Source organism: Pollicipes pollicipes, unplaced genomic scaffold (genome assembly GCF_011947565.3).
Source record: "Pollicipes pollicipes isolate AB1234 unplaced genomic scaffold, Ppol_2.1 Scaffold_4881;HRSCAF=5763_pilon_pilon_pilon, whole genome shotgun sequence".
Lineage (NCBI taxonomy): Eukaryota > Metazoa > Arthropoda > Thecostraca > Pollicipedomorpha > Pollicipedidae > Pollicipes > Pollicipes pollicipes.
This window is the reverse complement of record NW_023596576.1, coordinates 32,684,255-32,695,968: the sequence shown is the minus strand read 5'-3', so window position 1 is coordinate 32,695,968 and position 11,714 is coordinate 32,684,255. Positions and strand designations below refer to the sequence as shown.

General features: G+C 54.2%; 2 protein-coding genes across 2 annotated transcripts in view; both read left to right on the top strand.

Annotated features, from left to right (window-relative positions):
* Positions 1-11,714, top strand: part of sev (receptor protein-tyrosine kinase sevenless) — a 130,994-nt gene that overhangs the window by 73,655 nt on the left and 45,625 nt on the right. The gene's annotated exons all lie outside the window — the stretch shown is intronic.
* LOC119101098 (stromal cell-derived factor 2) lies at positions 423-7,815 on the top strand. Its single transcript, XM_037224365.1, has 6 exons — positions 423-579; positions 3,503-3,628; positions 3,816-4,014; positions 5,151-5,275; positions 6,097-6,193; positions 6,841-7,815. The coding sequence occupies exons 2-6, from the start codon at positions 3,565-3,567 to the stop codon at positions 7,004-7,006; spliced, it is 651 nt and encodes a 216-aa protein (XP_037080260.1). The 5' UTR covers positions 423-579; positions 3,503-3,564; the 3' UTR covers positions 7,007-7,815.

Below are 11,714 nucleotides of genomic sequence, written 5' to 3'. Positions count from 1 at the left end.
TGAAATCGTGAGTGACCTTGAAACCTACATTTATTTGAGATAGCGACTAAAATCCAAAGATATCCTCCCCTTTTATTACTGAAAGTTAATTCATCATTTTTAATAGACGAATATCTTATGCATTTTTGTATCGATGACTATTATTTTTGCAATGCTTGGCGTGAGGATGACGTCGGCATATTCATGCTGCCGTAAATTAAACAAGTGTCCCAATCACTTCAATCGAGCGCCTAGGTGGCAATGTTTTATCGGAACAGCGCAGAAAATAACAAAAGGTAAAATCTTTCCACAAATTTTTGGCGGTAGTAAATTTATTACGCTGGTTTCAAAATAACCCTTGATGAAATATACACCAATCAACGCTAAGGACGTGTTGATATCCTTCCTACTCGTCTTCTGTTCGCCACATTAGCCACGTCGGTGGCTTGGCAGACGCGCCGGTACCAAAGCTGATGGAGGCTGGTTCCACATCATTTGCTCCTCTCTTTCAAAATTGAAATGTTGTAGCGTAGCTATCTGTATGTGTTATTAAGTACGTATTAATTGTTTCATTCAGTACACAGCGTCGTTGGAATAGTGGTAAGTAGTTTGCAGATGATGTGTAATAACCTAGCTTATGAGCAGCAATTTGTTTTCTTAAAGTAAGTGTTGCTTGCGTTTTGGGTTTGAAAAACTGGCTTATATTAGGCCTGAAAAGTGTTGTCCTCTTGTTGGATGTCAGTGAAGTTTGCTTGTCATCAAGTTGTTTTGGCATTCTTCTTAGGTGCATGGTTAAATAATATGTTTGATGAGGGGTTTTTCAAGTTTTCAACCCTCTTCAGCTGAGTCCAGTCTGTAAAGAAGTTATCCACAGCACCAGGCAACTGTTAACCTAACCTAACCTCACCTAACCTAACCTAACCTAGTCTAGCCTAGCCTAACAACCTAACCTAACCTAACCTAGCCCAGCCTAACCTAACCTAACCTAACCTAACCCAACCCGCCACCCTATCCCCTTCAACCCAGTGTCCCATTGGCATCCATGTTCCATGCCATATATGTGTATGGTATAAAGAAGTTTTGTTTAGCCACCATATTCTCATTTTGCTTTTCGTTCCCATGCAAAGACGTAATATTTCCCCACCATGTTGACCAATCTACAAACAATGCAGAAGACTGCTTGGATGCACAAGAAGCACATCTTATTGAATTATTGTTACCTTGGCCTCATACATTTGTATGGTTCTTGATGCACAGTAATGTTGTGATCATGCAGTAATGCTGCAATCACGCCTAGAAATGGTGCCGGGGTCGTGATTGCTATGTGTTTGCGCTCGGATGGTCGCTATCATAGTCATTTAAGTTCCAAGGTAAGAGCTTAGATGACCTGTTTTATTATTAATTATGATATGTTCTGCCTTAAAAATGATGATTGATGTACAATGCTCTTTATCAACATGAGGTAGGAATGTATACCCTGACCCATTTGGCTGCCAAACTATGATTGTTCTAATTTGGGATGTATTTGTGCTGCAGTTATGGCTAAGATTTCAGGGTTATGCTGGTCACATTCAGCATGATATGTATTCCTTTGCAGTCTGGAGAAAAGGCATTGCAACTTGTCTTTTGCCATATTGCCATCTGCTAAGCCCAGGCTACTTTTTAACCTCCATGGTCTGGAGGCTTGTCAGTAAAAAGATTGTTGCATGAAGCATGTTTTGAATGGTAGCTAGACCTTGCCTTATATGGCCATCACCAACAAAAATTGAGGCTTTCTCTGTGTAAATGCTTTGAGCCATGATGATCTAAAACACCGCAGATGTCTTCGGGCTTTTTAGGAAGCCTGAGCCTTGCCGAATGCATGGTCTTGTGTCTGTGTGCACTATTCTGGCATATGCAGGGAGGAGATGCCATGGTTCAGGTTGGCATCCAGTTGAATTGATTATCAGGAATGACTCTTGTGGGGCCTTTACTACAGCTGTCTTTTTAACTGTTTTTTGACCTGATGGGGTCTTTAGTACAACAATTTAGATAAAAGCCTGGAACTTCCTGTATAAGACTAGTTCATAATGCGTGAATGAGCCTGGCAGTAAACTGCTGTACTGCACCTAGTAAGCTACTGATAAGCTGAAATTAACTCCATTCTAGCTGGGCAACAACACTAGTTTGCAAAAAATATGTCCATTGCTCTTGTGTATGCAACATCAATCCACTGAACCTTTGCCTCCATGTGCTTAAGTCAGGCCAGATCAAATTGCTAAATCAATGTATGAAGGGTGCAGTTGAAATATTTTTGCCTGAAAATACCTTTGCAACATCATTTTGACATGAAGCCTCAACCCGCTATGTGCTGAAAGTGGTAATGGCTGCCTTACTACTTTAGGCATGCTCAGATTCACTATCTAGGATTACTGTGGGATTATTATGTACAAGTGCTAAAACTGAGTACAAAAGTACTGAGAGCAATGTACACAATATGTTGTGGTAACTGGGTTCTTCTACAGCCATTTATCAGTGTTCTTGCCAATCTCAGAAGGAGCACTGGCCACCCAATAGCTATCTGATCTGTATCACTGCTAACCTTTGGATAGCCCTGACCACTGTGTCCAGAGCGTGCCTCTGTACTGAGAGCAGTGTACACAATATGTTGTGGTAACTGCGTTCTTCTACAGCCATGTATCAGTGTTCTTGCCAAACTCAGAAGGAGCGCTGGCCACCGAATAGCTATCTAATCTGTATCACTGCTAACCTTTGGATAGCCCTGACAACTGTGTCCAGAGCATGCCTCTGGAATGTCAGCCTGGAGTCTGTGTCTACAGCAATGTGTCACCCAGAGCTGCTATATGCTAGCTCAGTACCTAGTGTCAAGCCTCACCTGAGGGTTGTCACCATCCAAGGGCAATACTTTTCAATAGTTATGTGCATGCAGCCCAAAAAAAGGCATCAAAGTCATATAAAAATGGAGCCCTTTAGCGAGCATTCTTGATCAGTCCTTGAGAGCCAGGCACATGTCTCCTTCTCAGTTACTCTAGGCTAGCAGGGAGGTGTGCATTGCCAGACATAAGGCTGAGAGGAAGGCATCAGTTGTGGGGCATCAGGCTAAGAAGGAGATGCTGATGGACAGACCATGTCTTCACCACATCCATGTTCTTTTAGTGTTATCAGTTGTGGCTTTGTACATTATTTTTTGTTGGTTGTTAGATAAAAGTAGTGGTTAGGGAAAATCTTCATTCTGAATTATGTCTATGTGACCAGTTGTTGGGGGAAATTAGTTAATTGTTAAGCATGTTGTTTTTTATCTCAAGGCTGTTTTAGTCACATGGTGAAAAAAATTGTTGAAAGTAAATAAAACTGGTGTCATCTGATGATTTGTTTGATATAGCTCCTAGAACATAAGCAGTACTACTTTACTGTTAGCTTGGTTTTCATTGATATGTCACTGATACAGCTGAGGCTCAGCCTTCTTGGGCTGCTGTATATCATTCATACCCAATGTTGCTTAACATGTTTTATTCTGTTTCAGTCACTGAGGAGAAAACACAGCATCTTGGGTGCTGAACAGTGCATATAAAAAACACTTCCATCATGAAGTCAGATAATCAACCAGGATACATTATTTTGTTGCTCTCTTGTCTCTCTTCAGTGCAAGGTAAATATTTTAAGTGTCTTACCATGTCAGGGCTATGCCATTTCTGGGTGGTATGAGTGGTGTCATCATTAAGCAAACTGAAAAAATGATGTTTGTGGAGATGGATGTGCGCTGCTGCTGTTTTGCGCGTGGCGCACGCCGGAGTGGCCATCACCGACCTCTGACGCGTCCCGTCCCGTTCGGGCAGGCTCGTTACGTGTGGACGACGTGACGTGCGGCTCGGTGGTGAAGCTGATGAACACGGCGTACAAGTCGCGGCTGCACTCGCACGACGTCAAGTACGGCTCTGGCAGCGGCCAGCAGAGCGTCACTGGCGTCGAGGATCAGGACGACGTCAACAGCCACTGGTCGCTGATGGGCGCCTCCGGCAAGCACTGCGACCGCGGGTGAGGGCGGACGCGCGGTACATGGTGCAGCCGAAGGGAGAGGCGGTCGGCGGGGTGTCTGATGGCACGTTAAACGTGTGGGGATAATTCTTGAGGTGAGACCAATCCAGGGGATCACAGTTCCAGGGCGACGGCTGGCTGACTGACGGACAGGGGTACTTATCCGCATGGTCGGAGGGTTATTCGGAGGGTCGCGCGGCACTGCTGCCACGCAGGCAAAGCGGTTAGCCATTGATGATAATCGCTGATGATTGTCAGATCAGTGTCTGGATGGATGCTGCTCATCAGAGGGCATAATCTGCCATTTTTGAACAATAATTTGAGTCATCGCGATTAAGAGCAGCCAGTGCATTGCTGGGAAAGTTAGAACTTGTGGCATTGCTGTGGCATTTGCGTGATGATCTGTGCACATAGACGTCAGTTGGTGTCTTTGCAGTCCCATCCTCTGGTATGTTCTCCACTATGGACAAATGAAGTAGTGTGTTTTATGAGTTGTATTGTGTGCGGGGGCGTAGTTTCGCAAAATACGTAGGGAGGGGGGACTGAACAGTGAAAAATAACCCAAGGTGCCTCCAAAATATGCCAGCGAACAGATTTCTCCCCCCCCCCCCCCCATTTTGTCCGCCTTCTTTCCAAGGTTTGGGGCTGAAGCCTTTCCCCATCCCCGCCCACAAACCGAAAAGGAAACTACACTTCTGATCGCACGGTGACTTTGGGGCACGAGTACTGGCGACGCAAAGCTTATTGCGTGCGTCGTGCACCCACTACCCTAGTTGTACTGCCCAGTTCGATGGAGAATTTTGCATCCGCCTTTGGCCGCACAAGACTGGAGAACTGCACGTGCTGCACAATATTCGGCTGCTGAGATCACCCTCGTTGGCCAGTTGCCACCTGACCTTTCAGTGTCCGTCGGTCCAAGCAGCGCGCCCGCTCCGGGTTTAGTACACAACGCCGCTGTATAATTACTGGTGACGGGCCCAGTACCTGTTCAGTAGACCACGCACGTAAAGCGGATCAGTTGGAGAAGTGATTTACAACGATATACTTGATCTATGTAGAGTAGTGAACGCTCTGTTTAGCTGCATCATTTCGCTGAGCAAACTTGGTTTGACATGTCCTGAACGCTCTTGTCCCAGTGAGCCGTTACCGTGTGGAACGAAGCTGCGACTGCAGCACCTGACCACCAAGAAGTTCCTTCACTCCCATCACTTCTCGTCACCTCTGTCGAGGAATCAAGAAGTTTCGGCGTTCGGAACTAAAGGTAGGTCTGATTTAAGGCATTGTTGTACGCGCTATTGTGGGTGAACCAACCGGTAGTTACTCCCTGCTAGAAATGTGTCGGATGCGTTGTGCTGGCGTGTAGCGCCCTTGTGCCCCTGACTGTCCCCGTGTTGACTGCGGCCGGCGGTCCGCTGCGCCGCGCCGCCGGCTGTGCCCCTGTCTGTCCCTGTGTTTACGGCAGACGGCCGGCGGTCCGCTGCGCCACGCCGCCGGCTGTGCCCCTGTCTGTCCCTGTGTTCACGGCAGACGGCCGGCGGTCCGCTGCGCTGCGCCGCCGGCTGTGCCCCCGTCTGTCCCTGTGTTTACGGCAGACGGCCGGCGGTCCGCTGCGCCACGCCGCCGGCTGTGCCCCTGTCTGTCCCTGTGTTCACGGCAGATGGCCGGCGGTCCGCTGCGCTGCGCCGCCGGCTGTGCCCCTTTCTGTCCCTGTGTTTACTGCAGACGGCCGGCGGTCCGCTGCGCCGCGCCGCCGGCTGTGCCCCTTTCTGTCCCTGTGTTTACGGCAGACGGCCGGCGGTCCGCTGCGCCACGCCGCCGGCTGTGCCCCTTTCTGTCCCTGTGTTTACGGCAGACGGCCGGCGGTCCGCTGCGCCACGCCGCCGGCTGTGCCCCTGTCTGTCCCTGTGTTTACGGCAGACGGCCGGCAGTGCGCAGCGCCACGCCGCTGCTGCGCCCCTGTCTGTCCCCGTGTTGACTGCGGCCGGCAGTCCGCAGCCTCCGGTCTGGCGCTGTTGGCCGCTGGACCGTGCCGTGCCGTGCCGTGCCGCGGCCGGTGACGGGTGACTGGTGCGTGCCCGGCAGGCGAGGGTGACTCGGGCGACAACTGGGAGCTGGTCTGCTCGGGCGACGACTGGCGCCGGGGCGACACGGTCATGCTCCGACACGTGGACACGGGCGCGTGAGTACAACGTTCCAAGATTCATCCACTAGGGTGTGCAGGATGTAGATATAAATTCGTGCTACCAGAATCCTGCCTCTTCGGCGGTCCCCGCACACAGTTCATCTGCGCTAATCCCTTGCCCTTCGACCCCGACCCGGACATCTGACCTACTCAGTCCATTTGTCAAACCTAAGGCGCATCAGTACTGGTTAGACAGCCGCCCGGTTCGATGCGGATTGGCCGATTTTGAGCAACGGGAGGGGCCACTGACAGTGAGCTCAAAGCCGGCGTTGTAGCTTGAAAAAATATCGACGTTCCTGCCACCCAAGTGGCCGAGTATTGGAACACTGCGTGAGTTGGTTAACTCGCCGCTGCCGCCGGCCACGCCAGCCGGTCAGGGGCGCCTATAGCGGCACGGACGGAACAGCAGTTACTGCAGGACTGAACGCCCGATGTTGGAGCGTGTCGTACTAGCGTGTGCAGGATGGCAATGACTGAGTGAGGTCTAGGCGTGGCATGGCGTGCTGTTGATCTTCATCAGTGTGCCACTGGGCGGCCGCTGTGACACTGGTGACTCTGGCCGAGCTGTTCCGGTCCGCTGCCGCCGGCCAGCCGGTCCGAGACGGGTTCACATGCTGACGGGTGGGCGCCGCCGCCGCTGGCAGGTACCTGGCCATGTCGGGCCACAGCTTCGGCCGGCCCATCTCCGGCCAGATGGAGGTGGTGGGCATCACCTCTCCGGACACCACCGCCAAGTGGAAGGTGCAAGAGGGCGTTTACATCAAGCCGGCGTCCGACCATCACCACAACGACGGCCACGACGAGCTCTAGCGAGATCTGCTGTGATAGCCGTGTACGGAGGCGCGCGAGCGTATTTATTTGGCGTGCGGCAGGGATGTGGAGGTGGCGGCAGGATGCCCCGGCTGGAGAGGCGGCTCATGGACGGTATCGGGAGCGGTGCAGGGCTGGGCTCTGCCTGTGGACCAGTCGGCGGCGGCAGTGGTGAAGTCCAATGGCCAGACTCGCGCGGCCTGGGCCGCCACCAACCCACCGGTGCCCGGTCAGGGGCTGGCAGGGAGACAGGTCAGCGGCGTTTGGGCGCGCTCGGGTCGCGGCATGAAACAACGTGACGTCCGCTTCCGGTCTTGTCATGAAGCGTGTCTTGCAGTCAGTCCATGTCTCGGGAGTGAGTTTTGTTGGCTTGCGTGCCATGGATGGCATCGTAGTTGTTTTGTTCGGAACGGGAACAGTGATTCTGCACTGCACGACTGTTGAAACATGTAATGGGCATGTGCGCTCCGTTTCGCGGACACTGAGCGGGGAATAAACATCTGTTAGTCCAAGCACGACTCACGTCAAAATGCATTTTTCGCCAAATACGTGTTGGCGCTTCTTCTTTCCGTGCCAGCCATTGCAATGTATGAAGGACTCCTTTCGACTATCTAATGGGTGTTGTTCCGCTCACTACTCATGGGACGTGTGGACCGCGGCAGTACATGTTCGTGCGCTGTGTGATACGACATCCGGTTGTTTTCGTTGTCCTCAAACCTGTCGTTACAAATTACCTCGTGTGTCACTGAATAATCGTGCCGTCTCACAGTGACTGCGTGTTTACACTGCAAATGGAAAGTGTACTGGGATCTCTGTCTGCCGGTCTCCCCACGGCACCGGCTGTCGGCATCCCGCGCACGCGCTGGATCCCAATCTACCTTGTCTTCGAGCCCGTGCCGTCAGATAAGGCTGGTCTTAGCGGACCCGACCCCGTGCCGTCAGATAAGGCTGGTCTCAGCGGACCCGAGCCCGTGCCGTCAGATAAGGCTGGTCTCAGCGGGCCCGGGCCCGTGCCGTCAGATAAGGCTGGTCTCAGCGGGCCCGAGCCCGTGCCGTCAGATAAGGCTGGTCTCAGCGGGCCCGGGCCCGTGCCGTCAGATAAGGCTGGTCTCAGTGGACCCGAAGAAAGCACTTCAGAACACTCCACGCTTCGAGCGGAGAGCGGAGACCAGTATGCGAACGATGTGCCTGTACAACTGGAGCCGCATGATTACGAGAATGGCTTAAATGTTTCCTCTTCAGACATCCTTTGCTAGCTGGGTCGTTCCGTACATGTGTTGGAAAGACGCCAATCACCGGAATTTTTCGCCGTCTACATGGGCGATGTATCAAGTGTGCTTCAGGGCGTCGCTCGGGTGCTCTTCTTGCCTGAAAATGTAATGAAGGTCAGTCTTACTTCGCTGGTGTACGTGGTATTGGAGTAGGCTTCGCTGCTGCTCACTGAAGTGGTGCTCAGTTTGCTGAACGGTGCACAAAGCAGCGTCTGGTAAACGGCAAAGCTGACGGCTTGCCATCAGTCAGATGGCAATCGTCGGGAGGCCGGCTTGCCATCAGTCAGATGGCAATAGTCGGGAGGCTTATGGCGGCGGCTGCCTCCCACCCTGGCAGGAAAGGTGGCAGCGCCGGGGATCGAACCCCTCACCTCTGGTTTTGAAGGCACGCGGCGTGAATAGGACAAGTGTCGGAATGGCGGAAATTTGCATGACGAAATTAGCGTCAATATTACCTACCGTACCTGTAGGGTTTCCCATGCAGTGACAGGAAGACGGATTGGCTCTGCCCTTGACCTTACTCGTAACAAGGGTTCTCACCTTCAAAAATCAATGTGGGGGGGGGGGGGCCCAGCCGAGACGGTTGACTTAACCCACCCGAAAACCTAGTTTCCTCGGGGTTTTGGTCACTTGGACTTCGTCTCCGCGTTGAAATTTAAATTAAACTGGATATTTCGTGGACTCAAAACCGTTTTCCTGTTGGGGAATGGCTTCCCACTTCAAGTTACGGTGGGCCGTCGTGCAAGGCTGGGAATGGGGCGTTACGGAGAGACGTAGTAAATCTTAGCGAGCAATCGCTGACGGCAAGCGCTGCCGCTGATTGTGTTGCGCAACCATCGTGGCCGCAATTGTGTAATAAATGTGCCTGTCACTGTTGAAGAATGCACGAATTAGGCTTTACCTGGGATACCCTGTACTTACCTACCGCTACTACTTAGCTACCGCGTAATGCAGTATATTGTTTGTTTAAATGTGGGCGTTATCAAAGGAAAAACGTGTCCAAGACTGGCTTAACTGGCTTATCATAAGAAGAATCTCGTATGACAAAAACACTACATGCGTACATGATGCAGTTTGGTGCAAACTTAGCATGATGTTTATAGTGACGTGTTCAGGTACCTCCTGCCTTTTATACCAAACGTTAAGCTAATTGTTTTGTAAATATTTTGCGCAGTATTTCCTAGTTGCTCATATGCACTGAGGGGACTCAGAGACCACTGGAGGAGGGGGGAGCTGAGAGGACGACTGGGGGGGCCTCATATGCACTGAGGGGACTCAGAGACCACTGGAGGAGGGGGGAACTGAGAGGACGACTGGGGGTGGGGGGCGAGAGAAGCATTGGGGCAGGGCTCAAGTCAGCATAGGGGACTCAGAGACCACTGGAGGAGGGGGGAGCTGAGAGGACGACTGGGGGGGGGGGGGGGGGCGAGAGAAGCATTGGGGCAGGGCTCAAGTCAGCATAGGGGGCTCAGTGCTCCCCGAAATTATATGAGGTGACGACGAATATGAACTGTGTTGTATACCAGCTAGAACGTCACGCCAACTGGCGGTTCCATTTGTTGCTGCGCGCCTCAGTACTCTCCTTAGCGCTGCACTTTCCCCGGCATTTTGGTAAAATGAAACGCATATGCATGTTTCGCTCGCCGCGAGCGACATGTAATAAAATGCGCTGTCATCTAGTAGTTAGTACGAGAACGAGCACTATAGAACAAATACTAGTCATATGGGGAATGCCTCATTTCATCCATGCTCCAATGTCCACCGAGGGGAAGTCGCATCAGTTCCATCAGCCAGCATACGGGTTGCCGCACTGGCAAATGGGACAGCCTCGTCGGTTGTAGGTGACGCCACAGTCGGCCGGGCACTGGCGCTGCCGACAGGAGGCCGGCACGGGACGCGGTGTGGGCGTGGGCGGGCCGCCGCAGTCGCAGGACGGGCAGCCGTCGGCGCCGGGCTTCTGCCCGCAGTCGGCCGGGCAGCGCGGCACGGGGCAGCGGGCAGTGTCGGGCGTGATCGGCGTCGCTCCGCACGGGCAGATCAGGCAGCCGCGCGAGTCGGTGCTTTCGCCACAGAACGCGGGGCAATAGCTGCCCGGCGGAGGGCAGTCGCCGCCGGCGGGAGGAAGAGGCTTGGCCCCGCACGTGCACACCACACAGCCCTGGGAGTTGGTTATCTGTCCACAGTCTGCGGGACATGTGCTGCCTTGGGGAGCACACTCGTCGGAGGGCCTAGGGGGCAGAGGCTTGGCCCCACACGTGCACACCACACAGCCCTGGGAGTTGGTTATCTGTCCACAGTCTGCGGGACATGTGCTGCCCTGGGGAGCACACTCGTCGGAGGGCCTAGGGGGCAGAGGCTTGGCCCCACACGTGCACACCACACAGCCCTGGGAGTTGGTTATCTGTCCACAGTCTGCGGGACATGTGCTGCCCTGGGGAGCACACTCGTCGGAGGGCCTAGGGGGCAGAGGCTTGGCCCCACACGTGCACACCACACAGCCCTGGGAGTTGGTTATCTGTCCACAGTCTGCGGGACATGTGCTGCCCTGGGGAGCACACTCGTCGGAGGGCCTAGGGGGCAGAGGCTTGGCCCCACACGTGCACACCACACAGCCCTGGGAGTTGGTTATCTGTCCACAGTCTGCGGGACATGTGCTGCCCTGGGGAGCACACTCGTCGGAGGGCCTAGGGGGCAGAGGCTTGGCCCCACACGTGCACACCACACAGCCCTGGGAGTTGGTTATCTGTCCACAGTCTGCGGGACATGTGCTGCCTTGGGGAGCACACTCGTCGGAGGGCCGAGGGGGCAGAGGCTTGGCCCCGCACGTGCACACCACACAGCCCTGGGAGTTGGTTATCTTTCCACAGTCTGCGGGACATGTGCTGCCTTGGGGAGCACATTCGTTGGAGGGCGGCGGTGGGATGGGTTTAGCTCCGCAGCTGCAGTGGAGGCAGCCGCCGGCGCTGACGTCCCTGCCGCAGTCGGCCGGACAGATGTAGTTCTGCGGCGCACAGGCCGTGGCCGGCGGCACGGGCCGCGCGCCGCACGTACACCGGACGCAGCCGCGCTCGTCCGTCACCTTTCCACAGCCCGCCGGGCAGGTGCTGTCTGCAGGAGCGCACTGACCGCCCACCAGACCTGCGAACAGCGACACCGAGAGGGCGGCGTCAGGGTGGGGGCCGCCACCGGCAGCGCTGCTCGGGTCCGCGGGCCAGCGGCCGGCGCCGGCCCAGAGCGGCCGCGATGGTCTGTAGCGCAGCAGCAGCGGAGGCGTCCCTGGTGTCGGGGTCTGGAGCATCATCAGTGTCGTGGCAGAAGGGGCGTCGCAGTCCGTCGATGCCGCTTGCCGTTGGTGACCAGCGCCGGCGGGCCCGGCCGGGCGGGGTCTGGAGCAGCGTCAGTGTCGTCGCAGTCCGTCGATGCCGCTCGCCGTTGGT